The following is a 14,771-nucleotide window of genomic DNA, read 5'->3' on the forward strand; positions in this document are numbered from 1 at the left end:
GATCCCGACCCAGGTCCTCTGTCCCGAGCAAAGATCAAAAAGTGATCCAAGTAAGGGACAATTGCAATTTTCTGCAAATGAAAAAACCATGACCTCGGCCATGACCTTTGTAAAGATTCTCAGGGCTGCCGAGAGACCAAAAAGGGCTCTGAACTGCCAATGACTTAAGCCGTTTTCCAAGAGGATCGCAAACCTCAAAAACCTCTGATGAGCCTGGTATATTGGAACATAGAGGTAAGCATCCTGAAGATCAGGGTCACCATGAATACCTCTGGCAATAACAGATTCCTGAGTGAATAAATGCTTTCCATCCAGAAACTCCTGCAAGCCAAGAAACTGTTTAGGAGGCTCAGATTGAAGACCATCCAAAATCCTCATGATGCCTTTCTTACCAGGAAAACATGGGAATAGAATACTTGGAATAACCCCTAATGATTTCCAAAGAGAAATCAGACATGCCCTGCAGTTTCTCTTGGTCCCTTGACAGATGAGAGAAAAAACCTCTGGGGAGGAGGGAGATTGAACTCCAACCTGAAACCCTCTTATGACCTTGAGAACAAAAGGATTGTTACCTTTGCCCATTACTCTTTGAAAAAGGTCAGCCTTCCTCCTACCCCTGACCTGGCGTCACTGAACTTTTTGCCTGAGTTGAAAGAGCAAAGAGACCCTTTAAGCTTTGTCTTTGCTAAATGACCATTTTTTCTTTGCCTGCTGACCCGCTGGTTTGAAGTTAGCTTTGCCCCGAAAACTACAAAAGGACCTCTTACTTTGGAGCTTAATCTTCTGAGATGGGAAACTTTTACCCTTTTCCAAGGACCGAGCAAGTACTTCCTCTAAAGCCAAACAATATTTTGCCTTCAAAAAGGGAATACCGCAGAGTTTCCTTGGAGGTCAGATCTCTGTTCCAGGATTTCAACCAGATTTCCCATCCAGAGCAACTGATCAAGACTGACGTTTTGGCCACTGATCTAACCGAGTCTGCCTCCGCATCTGCCAAGACGACCACTGATTTGGCAATCAGGGGGAGAGCTTCTTTGATCTCTTCTACAGGCGTGTCGGTGGAGAGCATGTCATCTAGCCTCTGGACCCAAACATCTAGATTTCTAGCCAAGCAGGTGGATGCCAGGGCTGGCCCCAGAGATAAGGCTGAAGCCTCCCAAGCCTTACGGAGCAAAGCTTCAGCTTTCCTGTCCATCTGATCCCTAAGAACCCCAGAGTCTTCAAATGAAAGATCAGATTTCTTAGACACTAGAGACATAGGAGCATCCAGTCTAGGACACTTGAAAAACGTCTCCAATGTCAGACTGAAAGGGAAATCTCTTATGCCCTCTGGACTGGAACAACCTTTTCTCATGTTTTTTCTATTCTGACAGGACCATATCTTTAAGCGACTGGTGTACCGGAAAACACTTAGGCTTACACCCCTGAAGACCCCTATAAATTCTATCCTGAACCGATTGGGATTTTTGTGGTGGCTCAATCTGTTCAGAAGTAACTGCTTTTAACAGTTCTTCAATATCTTCGACTGGAAATGGGTATCTAGCCGTATTAACAGTTTCCTCCATCTGACACGGATTCCTCGTCAGATGAGGAATCTGAGTTCTCCCCCTCTGGATCAGAGACCGCACGGGAACTAACAGTTTGACACCAAAGGGGGTAGAGATCTTGAAGGGACCGAAGGAACCCGGGGTACTGTCACTGCTACAGACGTGGAAGTGCCCAACCCAGCTAACCTATCATTAAAGGCTTGAAAGGAGGAAACTACCTCCTTCATGGAAATCATCAATTCCTTTAGGTTAGAAGCAGACTTAAGGACCCTGCCACTGAATACATGTCTCATACAGCTTGGATCTACAATTTCCACATTTTCTTTTCACAGGTTTGTCAACCCAGGGAAAAAAAAAAAAAAAAAAAAACACACGAAAGGCACACAAAATTACACTTTCTAAAACATTTGCCCCTGGATATACAATCTCATTACAGCGGAGAAGTGCTAACCTTAGGGGTAACAGGACCCGATAGCAGCCGCTGGATCAGAGCAGGTGCACCGTCCACAGGGGGTGTCCTTAACCTCCATGATAAGGACCAGATAGGAGAGCGTTGTAATGAGCTTGTACGCTGTCCGTTTGCTGTACAGCCAGAAAAACATCCCCAGCAGCATGTGTGCCTGAGCAAGTCCTTTTCAAAACATGAAGAGGCTCGGCATCCGGAAGTGTGTGACATCACTTCCGGTACCGGCGCTGAGGCAGGAAGTGCACTCACCGCCATCTTTGTACACCCAAAACAGTGAAAAGGCCACAAGGAAACACTCTCTGGGTGTTTCCAAGGTGGATCAGGACGCTGGGGGATGGAAGTTACAGAAGATTCCGTAATGCAAGTAACCACCAGAAAAACAGGGGGAACCCTTCTCAGACTGCTGAAACAGCAGGAAATACTGCAGACATGGCCACAACCGGTCTGAGTAATCTGAACAAGGGGGGGCCCTAACCACAATCACCAGACCAAACGAAAGAAACAAACATGACGGTGCGTACTCTTGGAGGTCTGGAAACACAAAACTGAGGGTCAGGGGAAAGGGAGGGGCCTTTTAAATTGTGTCTGGTTTGGGTTTCCTGTAGAAGGCGGAGCCAATCATTTCTCAAGTAGCTGTCCTGGAAGATGAGGGGGGAAAGATTCCTAAACCACTGTAGCTACTCAAGATGGATAAGACTGGCAGAACACACCTTTTCAACATTTTTAAAAGATTCAGAATCTGACTTTACAGACTTACAAGCCAAGTACTGTGAGATATCAGGGAATGCAGCCTGAAGATTGTTGAGATTACAGGATTAAGCACACTTTACTGTCCTAGGGTGATCAAGTTCACTCACCGTATGAAGGAGCAGTGTTGTCACTCGATACAGGTTAGAACACACCCGCTCTGCTCATCTCTACCACATAGGGGGAGCAGTTTTGTAATTCATCTAAGATAGTTGGGAAGGCTAATGCCACGTACACACAAGCAGACTTCACGGGAGACTTGGTCCGGCGGACTTTGACGGACTTTCCAAATGAACGGACTTGCCTACACACGATCAACCAAAGTCCGACGAATTTGTACGCGATGACGTACGACCGGACTAAAACAAGTTAGTTCATAGCTAGTAGCCAATAGCTGCCCTAGCATCTGTTTTTGTCCGGACTAGCATACAGACGAGCGGACTTTGACCGGACTCGAGTCCGTTGGAAAGATTTGAAACATGTTTCATTTCTAGGTCCGTTGAACTTTTGGGAAAAAAAAGTCCGCTGGAGCCCACACGAGCGAATTATCCGACGGACTCCGGTCCGCCAGACCAAGTCTGCCGTAAAGTCCGCTCGTGTGTACGCGGCATCACATTTCCTCTGTATTTGCAGAACCTATACTAGCACTAGACAAGGCAGCCACAACTTTTAAGGACTGGTAATACACAATGTGTTACATTTGTGCTTATAAAACTAATTTAAACTTTTTGTCTGAGCTTTTAATATAAAACAAATGCAGTATTGATTAATGCAGAGTTGATTTGACCAGAGCAATGGGTTGTCAATGACCCCTGCCCATAGGAGGATTGGAGACCTTCCAATCCATTTTGTCACGACTGGCCCCTCAGTTACTGCAAGGTTGCACTGCGACACCGCTACCATTTGCTATCAATACAGAATTTCAGCTTTCACTGCTGTCATGTTATTTTGTAGCTGACCCAGAACAAGCAGACAGAATGGTCATAAACATGTTCTAGGTCAGGAAATCACCAAGCAGCAACACCAGGACAGTGAGGAATGCACCGATACCAAGATTTGCATCAATAGAAAATGAAAAGGCACAAATCGCACTGCAAAGAATTTCATGCAATTTGAACAGGAATGTGTTGCAATTTTCCCTGCTCTGCTGACTGTATAAAAAGGGAAAAGGCAGTCCCCGAGTTACGAACACAATAGGTACTATAGGTTTGTTCATAAGTCGAAGTGGTTTGTAAGTCGCAACACTGCATTTGTAAGTGTAACTTCCGGTCGGAACACTGCGTTCTGCCACCTGTGCATGGATGTGGGATGTTCCGGGCTCTTATGTTATCTGGGGCGTAGTGCGGCAGTGTGGGATGTGTTTGGAAGTGCTCATAAGGTATCCAGAACCCACGTGGAGCACAAGTGGCCGGCATTTGAGGCCATTCGTAAGTAGAAGTCGTTCGTAACTTGGGGACTGCCTGTACTGGGAGTTCTAACATTAATAAACTGCCCACTAGATGGTGATTTTCCCTTTCTATACACACAGCAGTGGGGGAAATTGCATGCAATTCAGACAAATTGCACTGCATTCCTGTTCAAATAGCATGCGATTCTTTGCGACAATATTTTGTGCAAAGTATCGGTACTCAGTATTGGATGTTACTTGACCAAAAGTATCGGTACTTGCCAATAAACTTGTATCGGTACAACCCTATGGACAGTTGCACCTTCATAGACAGGTCCAACTAGGGAACCTACATATTTGTATCCTGCAGGTTCCATTTTAAAGGAGTTTCAGGGAAACCGATTCCCCTATTAACTAAATGGATGCTTTCTAGATTGGGCTTGCCCTCCATTTAAAAGGCTTAGTCCATATTTGCAACCATTTTTCATGTTGCATGGGGTCACGTTTCCCCCGTTTTCTTTAAAAGCAGACACAGCTTGAGTACAATATCCTGCCCCCTGACAATATGCTGTGTGCAGAAGCAATATTCTCTCTGCCGAGGCCCAATACCCGACCCCTGAGTGCCGGTTCACACAGGGGCGACTTGTCAGGTGACCTAGCCGCCTGACAAGTCGCCTCCCGTTCTGTACAATGGAACAGTTCTAATAGGAGCGACGCAAGTCGCTCCGACTTAGAAAAAGGTTCCTGTACTACTTTGGGGGCGACTTGAGGTGACTTGCATAGACTTCTATACAGAAGTCGTTTTGCAATTCGCCGTGGAAGTTGTGTGCAGGTCGCCTCGGTGAGGCGACCTGCAAGTCGTGCCGCCCCTGTGTGAACCGGGGCTGAGTCAAAGCTTCACCTCTCCAGTTACCAAATCTAATGCTGCCTGTTGATTACAGAACTCTGGTTCTGACTCGGGGGGCATGCCAGACCTCTACGGAGAGGCCACAGCTTCCACAGAACAAGTGCTCTTCTCTGCCGCATGCCCCATTTCAAGCCTCACAACAGGATGGTGGTCTCGATTTATAAAGGGCATATGGGGAAGTGAGGACCCGTGTACCTCTGCAGGGAAGGAGGAGATGACCATTTTCCAGGAAACCCCATTTATGGAACTTTATGGCCAAAAATCAATTTGTCAATATTTTACTCTCCTGTAAGCCCACATTGAAAGGCAAGTTCAGATCAGTGACTCCCAATATAGGCACTTACCAAGGCCCAAGGATGCAGCATACTGCTGGCTAAGGAGAGAGGAAGCCGCCAGCTGACCATACGATGGCATGCCACGGAACGGACTGTAAGGCACGGACTGCTGGTAGGACGATGTTGAAGCAGAGCCCAATGATGACTAAAGAAAAGGGTATGGAAGACAATTAAAATCCCAACAACTCACATCAGTACTACAGTAGAAAAAAAAAAAAAAAAAACAGGTCAACACTCAATAGCTAAATTCTTACTTGCGGTCCTTTTTATAAATTGGCATTATGCACTTGCAACGTGCCTTTGAACTTGCTAAAAAAAAAAAAAAATTGACTATTCCAAGTCACTACTGTCACAGCCTTCTAAAATTTACTGCATGTGCTGGCCCAGCTCCTCCACCCCCCCTATATTGCGTGTAGCTGCCCGAAGGGGAGTGAAGGAGAATACTATAGTGACTGCTCTGAGCTTGCTGGGGCTTCTGTCATCAGATTCAAGGTAGCATCCAAGAATGCTTTTGGTTGTCACTAGGTGTACTGAAAGGAAATTTTGGTGCCGAAACCGAAAATGCAGGATGCAGGTCACTGAAAACCAAAAGTGACAGTTTAAAACATTTTTCATTTTTATACAATTACAGGAGATGGTCAGACACTGCAGACCCCACACAGGAGATGGTCAGACACTGCAGACCCCACACAGGAGATGGTCAGACACTGCAGACCCCACACAGGAGATGGTCAGACACTGCAGACCCCACACAGGAGATGGTCAGACACTGCAGACCCCACACAGGAGATGGTCAGACACTGCAGACCCCACACAGGAGATGGTCAGACTACAGACATGTTTCGGCCGGAATTTCGGTGCACCACTAGTTTTCACCACAAGGAGGCTTTTATAGGGAACATGCAAAAACCCATTAAAGTGTTACTAAACCCAGGACCCTGTATTGACTATATCTGGTCTCCCACAGTACTCAGAATATGGAAATGCATTTAAGGCCCTGTTCGACCCCAATCATTTTTCAGCTTGTAAAACGCTCAGCTCTGGAGCTCCAAAACACCTAAGCAAAACCCCATTCATTCCAATGGCCCCTGTTCACATATGAGCGTTTTGTCACCTGCTGCAAAACACCTGAAGCTCAAAAAAGTACATGGGCTTTTTGGCAGATTAGAAGCATTTTTGGCCCAATAGACTTCAAAAGAAACACCTGACTTGAGCAGAAAAACACTAGTAAAATGCTCAAATAGCAGATCTCCTCCCCCTAGTGCTTGCTATTGGCTAAACAACGCCTGGAGCCGTAAAAACGCTTGTAATATACTTCTAATTTAAAAATGCCAGTAAGTCTATATGCTCAGGTGTGAATGGAGCCTTAGTAAATAAACCACTACTTTCTCAGCAGTATATAGCAGTCTTGTGACTTCCATCAGTATCAGGTTAAAGCTTTTAGGAAGAGCTTTCATTCTCCTCTGACTTTCCTATGAGGCTGTATGACCCCTGACCCTCTGGATAGGGCTGATTGGCCCTATGCTGATCACATGCACCCTCCCAAGAAAAAAAACTAGCAACACACCAAACTGAGCATGTGCAGAGTGCGCCCAGGGGAGAAGACCGGAACAGCCTTTTTACACAATACAGAGGATTAACCCCTTACGTTCCAAAGAATTACAAGCTTGCTTTACTGCATATGCAGACTGATTTTACTGCTGTGGGTTTAGCAACACTAACTGCAGTCTTATAGGAAGATTGTTGAAATTAATGGTCTGGTGACAGGTTCTTTTATCAATATGACTGCTCTTTCCAGTAAAGAGCCACAGCCTGAAAGCCCACCTAGGGCAGGGGCTGATGGCAATCTCCCTTTATAAGTAATCTGATCAGAAGCCAAATTAAAGTAGCAGGGAAGCAAAACATGGGGGGGAAGCAGAGATGCATGCAGGAAAAGCCCTGGTCACTGAGCCAAGGATCCCAGCACTGCAAGCCCAAAGCACTAACCATATAAGTCAGTTACAGGCTGGTGGATGGAAATACATCTGCCCATCTACATTAGCCAAGAACTGAAACCCACCACTGCAGGCTTCCCACCAGCTCAACCATGAAAGTGGTACGTAGTTGGTGCAGAAAAAGGTAACTACTCTTCATAACAAAATTCTTCAACTGGACATCACCCCACTAATGATGACCTATATAGGGTACAATAACCACCCGTGTTGTCCTCTTACAACCTAATCACCATACAGCCAACTTCCAGCCAAGTGCAAATCCTTGCCAAGTCCACCCTGACAATTGTATACATTTAGTCTTCTCCTAATGTACCCCAGAACACAGCCTGACCACCCGACTCCTGCAGCCTTCATGACTTGGCAATCTCAGACCCCGCCGATTTCACAAAGCAGAGATCTATTCTTGTCTCCTGCAGGTGACAATGACGTCCACCTTCACTTCGTTAGACGGCGCTTCATTTGTCTCGCTGCTGAAGCCTATAATTATCTTGTTACTGTTGGGAATTCGAGGACAAGTTACATAAACAGGGACTAGATGTGGCATCAGAGGGATTAAACAGCTGCTTGCTCCAGTTCTATATTTTAGAAGATAAAAAAGTTAACCCATCAGCCACCCAAATCTAATTGGACAGGATTTTTTTTCTTTTACTATGAAACAGTTAGAAGTCCAAGCTTCACAACAGAGCTCAGGCCCAAATGTCAGTATGAACTGTATGCCCTATAATACATTTCAAACAAAGCCCAAAGGCTGAAATTTGGCCCACCAGACCTGGTCACGTGACCCTCATACACAGCCCCAAACGTGGTGGAACGCTGTCCTCTCTCCACTACCCGCTGTCACTTGTAAACACAGAAGCCTTCTGTTTACAAGGGACAGCTTTTCTCTGGATCTAACAGATCCCTGCATGTACTCTGGAGTGGGCAAAGATCTCAAAAAAAAAAGTTCTTGCAAGACAAGACAGCCACTTACTAAGGGAGGTACTAGAGCCGGGCCAGATAGGAGTAGAGATGTGATGAAGCTTTGCAGGGGGTGAGCATAGCATGTCCCTGCACCCAGCTCAAACACTCCGGGAACCCTGCACCCAGCTCAAACACTCCGGGAACCCTGCACCCAGCTCAAACACTCCGGGAACCCTGCACCCAGCTCAAACACTCCGGGAACCCTGCACCCAGCTCAAACACTCCGGGAACCCTGCACCCAGCTCAAACACTCCGGGAACCCTGCACCCAGCTCAAACACTCCGGGACACCCGACATACAACTGGCCCTTTGTGGGGAACCATACTGCTAGCTAATGCGGACCACAATGAAATTGAGTTTGAAACCCCTGCACTATATGCTTCTTACGCTTCCCATAGTGAGCCAACAGTGTGTGCTGCACTGAAATCCCAAGGAGTGTCAGCCCTGCCTAGTCCTTGACTGAGGTACACAACCCCAGACTATAGGACATGTCCTAATTCTAACAGCAAGGTGTTCAATAGACCATCAGGGGAGAAACTTGTTAAGGCTGACTCAATTACATTGATCCTGTACTGAGATAATACTTACAGGTATGGTAGGACACTCCCTTACTTGCCCCCCCCCCCAATAGTGAAGTGCAAGGAACCTGACTGCCAAATCACCAGGTCTATGTACTGTCACATGGGGAGCAAGGAGGAGCTTACAGAGCCCTGTGCAGGTTACAGCATTCCAGAATTCCAGAGCTTGCATGTGGAATATGGGCATGCTCTGGCACAAGGAACACAGCCAAGTACCAAGCGCTTAAAAACTGGTAGCCACACAATTAACATGCAGTTTAGGAAACCATCCCATGTAAACCCCTTATGTAGTTGCCACATACCTGGACAATGGCTGGATCCTGGGGCAAGGCATGCTGGGCCTTAGGGGGCTCACACACCGTAATATCTTTGATGTCGCTACCCCTGAAGATGATATATTCATAAACCTCTTCACGAGGGGGTGCTGGACGATCAGTCGGACGGTCTTCAGTCCCAAAGGATCGTACTGTAAATAAATCAAAAATATTGTTCAGGAAAGAACTAGTCCTTCAAGTCCACTATATAAAAATGTCCGCTCTTGCCAAGGCCAAGAGGGATGACTGGGTGACTATACACTAACCAGCTTTTGAACCCCTATGCACCAGGCTCATTGTCTAAGAGGCAATTCTGTGCAGTATTACATAGTCATCAGATGTCAGCTGTGCACCCAGATCAGTGACATCCCTCATTTGTTATAAGTATAGCAATGTGCACACTGACAGCCAACTTGTTCTGCTTATAGGATGCATGTAATAACCAGGTTATCCTTGCAAGGAACTAGTTGAATGTTTATGGCTTATCACAAGGGCAGCCCACCTATACCCAACCGACAAGCTTCCAGAGCTGTCTATAAAAGTCTGTGTAGCACAAAGGCCTGCATTCTCAACATATGAGTAGGACCCAAAGTGCTCCTCCTCATAGCCACACGGTTAGGCCCCCCATCTACATAAACTTTAAATATCGTCTCTAGCGCCAATCTATGTGGTCATTGCCTTATCCGGGGTTTTGAATACTCCAGCTCTAAAGTATCATATTAGTACCAGAGTCTCCAACATCCCAAGGAGAATGGGGGGGGGGGGCCCTCCAACCCAACATCCCAAGGAGAATGGGGGGGGGCCCCTCCAACCCAACATCCCAAGGAGAATGGGGGGGGGCCCCTCCAACCCAACATCCCAAGGAGAATGGGGGGGGCCCTCCAACCCAACATCCCAAGGAGAATGGGGGGGCCCCTCCAACCCAACATCCCAAGGAGAATGGGGGGGGCCCCTCCAACCCAACATCCCAAGGAGAATGGGGGGGGGCCCCTCCAACCCAACATCCCAAGGAGAATGGGGGGGGCCCTCCAACCCAACATCCCAAGGAGAATGGGGGGGCCCCTCCAACCCAACATCCCAAGGAGAATGGGGGGGCCCCTCCAACCCAACATCCCAAGGAGAATGGGGGGGGCCCCTCCAACCCAACATCCCAAGGAGAATGGGGGGGCCCCTCCAACCCAACATCCCAAGGAGAATGGGGGGGCCCCTCCAACCCAACATCCCAAGGAGAATGGGGGGGGGCCCTCCTACCCAACATCCCAAGGAGAATGGGGGGGGGGGCCCTCCAACCCAACATCCCAAGGAGAATGGGGGGGGGGCCCTCCAACCCAACATCCCAAGGAGAATGGGGGGGGGCCCTCCAACCCAACATCCCAAGGAGAATGGGGGGGGCCCCTCCAACCCAACATCCCAAGGAGAATGGGGGGGGCCCCTCCAACCCAACATCCCAAGGAGAATGGGGGGGGGCCCTCCAACCCAACATCCCAAGGAGAATGGGGGGGCCCTCCAACCCAACATCCCAAGGAGAATGGGGGGGGCCCTCCAACCCCAACATCCCAAGGAGAATGGGGGGGGCCCTCCAACCCCAACATCCCAAGGAGAATGGGGGGGGCCCTCCAACCCAACATCCCAAGGAGAATGGGGGGGGGGCCCTCCAACCCAACATCCCAAGGAGAATGGGGGGGGGCCCCCTCCAACCCAACATCCCAAGGAGAATGGGGGGGCCCCCTCCAACCCAACATCCCAAGGAGAATGGGGGGGCCCCCTCCAACCCAACATCCCAAGGAGAATGGGGGGCCCTCCAACCCAACATCCCAAGGAGAATGGGGGGGCCCCTCCAACCCAACATCCCAAGGAGAATGGGGGGGCCCCTCCAACCCAACATCCCAAGGAGAATGGGGGGGCCTCTCCAACCCAACATCCCAAGGAGAATGGGGGGCCTCTCCAACCCATCCGGAGAAAGGGGGGGCCTCTCCAACCCAACATCCCAAGGAGAAAGGGGGGGGCCCCTCCAACCCAACATCCCAAGGAGAATGGGGGGGCCCTCCAACCCAACATCCCAAGGAGAATGGGGGGGCCCTCCAACCCAACATCCCAAGGAGAATGGGGGGCCCTCCAACCCAACATCCCAAGGAGAATGGGGGGGCCCCTCCAACCCAACATCCCAAGGAGAAAGGGGGGGCCTCTCCAACCCAACATCCCAAGGAGAAAGGGGGGGCCTCTCCAACCCAACATCCCAAGGAGAAAGGGGGGGCCTCTCCAACCCAACATCCCAAGGAGAAAGGGGGGGCCTCTCCAACCCAACATCCCAAGGAGAAAGGGGGGGCCTCTCCAACCCAACATCCCAAGGAGAAAGGGGGGGCCTCTCCAACCCAACATCCCAAGGAGAAAGGGGGGCCTCTCCAACCCAACATCCCAAGGAGAAGGGGGCCCTCCAACCCAACATCTTAAGGGTGGCCCCAACCTATAAGACTAAACTTGGTCAGTAAAATGGCCAAGCCTTTTTTTCTGTTAAAGAATATAGAGGGTCCAGCCTTGAAACACCATGGTGTCTTCCATCTTTCCTGCCCACCCAGAGCCCATCCCGAGAAGAAGAGGGGGGCCTCACACCCAACATCCCAAGGAGAAGGAGGGGGGCCCTCACACCCAACATCCCAAGGAGAAGGAGGGGGGGCGCCCTCACACCCAACATCCCAAGGAAAAGGAGGGGGGGCGCCCTCACACCCAACATCCCAAGGAAAAGGAGGGGGGGCGCCCTCACACCCAACATCCCAAGGAAAAGGAGGGGGGGCGCCCTCACACCCAACATCCCAAGGAAAAGGAGGGGGGGCGCCCTCACACCCAACATCCCAAGGAGAAGGGGGGGCCCTCACACCCAACATCCCAAGGAGAAGGGGGGGAGGCCTCACACCCAACATCCCAAGGAGAAGGGGGGGAGGCCTCACACCCAACATCCCAAGGAGAAGGGGGGGAGGCCTCACACCCAACATCCCAAGGAGAAGGGGGGGAGGCCTCACACCCAACATCCCAAGGAGAAGGGGGGGCCCTCACACCCAACATCCCAAGGAGAAGGGGGGGAGGCCTCACACCCAACATCCCAAGGAGAAGGGGGGGAGGCCTCACACCCAACATCCCAAGGAGAAGGGGGGGAGGCCTCACACCCAACATCCCAAGGAGAAGGGGGGGAGGCCTCACACCCAACATCCCAAGGAGAAGGGGGGGCCCTCACACCCAACATCCCAAGGAGAAGGGGGGGAGGCCTCACACCCAACATCCCAAGGAGAAGGGGGGGAGGCCTCACACCCAACATCCCAAGGAGAAGGGGGGGAGGCCTCACACCCAACATCCCAAGGAGAAGGGGGGGGCCTCACACCCAACATCCCAAGGAGAAGGGGGGGGCCTCACACCCAACATCCCAAGGAGAAGGGGGGGGCCTCACACCCAACATCCCAAGGAGAAGGGGGGGGCCTCACACCCAACATCCCAAGGAGAAGGGGGGGCCTCACACCCAACATCCCAAGGAGAAGGGGGGGGGGCTCACACCCAACATCCCAAGGAGAAGGGGGGGGCCTCACACCCAACATCCCAAGGAGAAGGGGGGGGCCTCACACCCAACATCCCAAGGAGAAGGGGGGGCCTCACACCCAACATCCCAAGGAGAAGGGGGGGGGCCTCACACCCAACATACCAAGGAGAAGGGGGGGCCTCACACTCAACATCCCAAGGAGAAGGGGGGCTCAAACCCAAAAGCTCAAGGTCTGCAGGGCAACACTGCCAATTAAGAGCCCTGTACCAAGATCTCAAGGTGGCTTCATCCCAAGAGTGAGTGCTCTGGACCTCCTGCATGACTCCTGCCCAAAACCGCCTAAGAGCACTTCCACCAACAGGCCTTCATCCTAACATCTGACAGGTCCCCAACCCCAACAGTCTTGATCTTCAGGGCAACACATTACCAATTGGAAACCATGTCCCAAGATCTCAAGGGGCTCCATCCCAAGATTCAGAGGGGCACCGGATCTCAAGGGGGGCCTCCAACCCAACATCTCAAGGGAGGGGGGCCTCCAACCCAACATCTCAAGGGAGGGGGGCCTCCAACCCAACATCTCAAGGGAGGGGGGCCTCCAACCCAACATCTCAAGGGAGGGGGGCCTCCAACCCAACATCTCAAGGGAGGGGGGCCTCCAACCCAACATCTCAAGGGAGGGGGGCCTCCAACCCAACATCTCAAGGGAGGGGGGCCTCCAACCCAACATCTCAAGGGAGGCCCCAACCTAGAACAGACTAAACTTGGTCAGTAAAATGGTTAAGCCTTTCCTTCTGTTAAAGAAGAGGGTGAAGCATTGAGACACCATGGTGTCCTCCATCTTTCCTGCCCACCCAGAGCCCCAGGACACGCTGTGACCTGTAGTTCCCCAGTTGCAGAGTGCCAGCACACAGGTTAATAACCCTACATACCATCATGGCCTCCAGTGCTCTCCTGGGGTGACAGGGCTTTGTCCCCGCCCCCTAGCGGGCTCCAGCACCGTGCCCAGAATGACGTCATCCCTCCGCAGGGAGACCCGCTCCCCCATCGGGCACACGCTGGTGTCCTCCCCAGTGACGCACATCCACAAGCAGTGCACCCCCTTCCTCCCAGGCCCGGGGCCCCTGGCTGCACCTTTGGCTAGGGCCACAGTGGAGTTCTCGGTGTCGATGGTGTAGAGGATGCCCTCATAGCGGATCTGCGCCTTGGAGATCAGGCTGATCTTGCTCCCGATGTACGGCGTTCCCGAGCTCATCCTTCCAGTCTTTCTCAGGCAGTCCCCTCCACACACCTTCCCACCTGCGGAACCCCCCCGGACTGCGAGGCGCCGCCCACTACCTCCATTAATAAACCGCGCCGCCGGGCCCGCCCATTCACACGCCGAGGGGGCGGGGCGCCCCTCTTGTTTCTTTACTGCGCACTCTTCTGTGCGGGTCTCTCCGGGCAGGTGACGTCGAAGGCGCTGATTGGCCGTGGCGGGCAGACTAGGCGAGCCCCGGCAACTAGTGACGCGAGGACACAGCTGGCTCCGGAGTGACGACATGTGTAGGGGGCGGCGGCCATGTTGTGGGTGGGAATGTCTGCCAGTGTGATGGGCGGGTCACAGGTGTCCCGGGGTGTAATGAGGACCTGTCATCCCTGAGCGTTGTCACCGATAGGATCACATGGTTTTATTAAAGGGAACTTGTCATCTCTAAGCGTTGTCACTGATAGGATCACATGGTCATAGCTCCCAACTGTCCCTGATTTCGAGGGACTGTCCCTGATTTGGAGCAATGTCCATCTGTCCCTCATTCCTCCTCATTTGTCCCTCATTTTGGTCTGATCCATATAGTTGTATATAAAATGCACTTTTTATCTTTCAAAAAGTGTTTCCCAGTGCTAAACCTTTCATCCAAATTCTAATTTGCTGCATTTGTAATTTTTAAAAGCCAATATAAAGGAATAGTAGTGGTAAAAAAAAAGCACTTGTGGATTTAATTAACCTTTCTTTTTGGTTAATTCTCCTTTAAG

The 14,771-nt window shown here is 50.8% G+C and overlaps 1 protein-coding gene across 5 annotated transcripts in view; it reads right to left on the reverse strand.

Moving 5' to 3' along the window:
- The window catches only part of LSM14B (LSM family member 14B), a 31,665-nt gene extending 17,507 nt beyond the window's left edge, over positions 1–14,158 (reverse strand). Inside the window, exons 1-3 of one of the 5 annotated variants that reach the window (XM_073607528.1) lie at positions 13,893–14,158; positions 9,224–9,387; positions 5,399–5,534 (exon numbers count right to left, since the gene is read on the reverse strand). In XM_073607528.1, the coding sequence (XP_073463629.1) occupies positions 5,399–5,534; positions 9,224–9,387; positions 13,893–14,013 (421 nt within the window). In that variant the 5' untranslated portion in view covers positions 14,014–14,158. The remainder of the gene's footprint in view (positions 1–5,398; positions 5,535–9,223; positions 9,388–13,892) is intronic. The other 4 variants (XM_073607527.1, XM_073607526.1, XM_073607530.1 and 1 more) reach the window with 4 other exon arrangements.
- Positions 14,159–14,771: the final 613 nt, after the last annotated feature.

The sequence above is a fragment of the Aquarana catesbeiana genome, linkage group LG12 (assembly GCF_042186555.1).
Source record: "Aquarana catesbeiana isolate 2022-GZ linkage group LG12, ASM4218655v1, whole genome shotgun sequence".
NCBI lineage: Eukaryota > Metazoa > Chordata > Amphibia > Anura > Ranidae > Aquarana > Aquarana catesbeiana.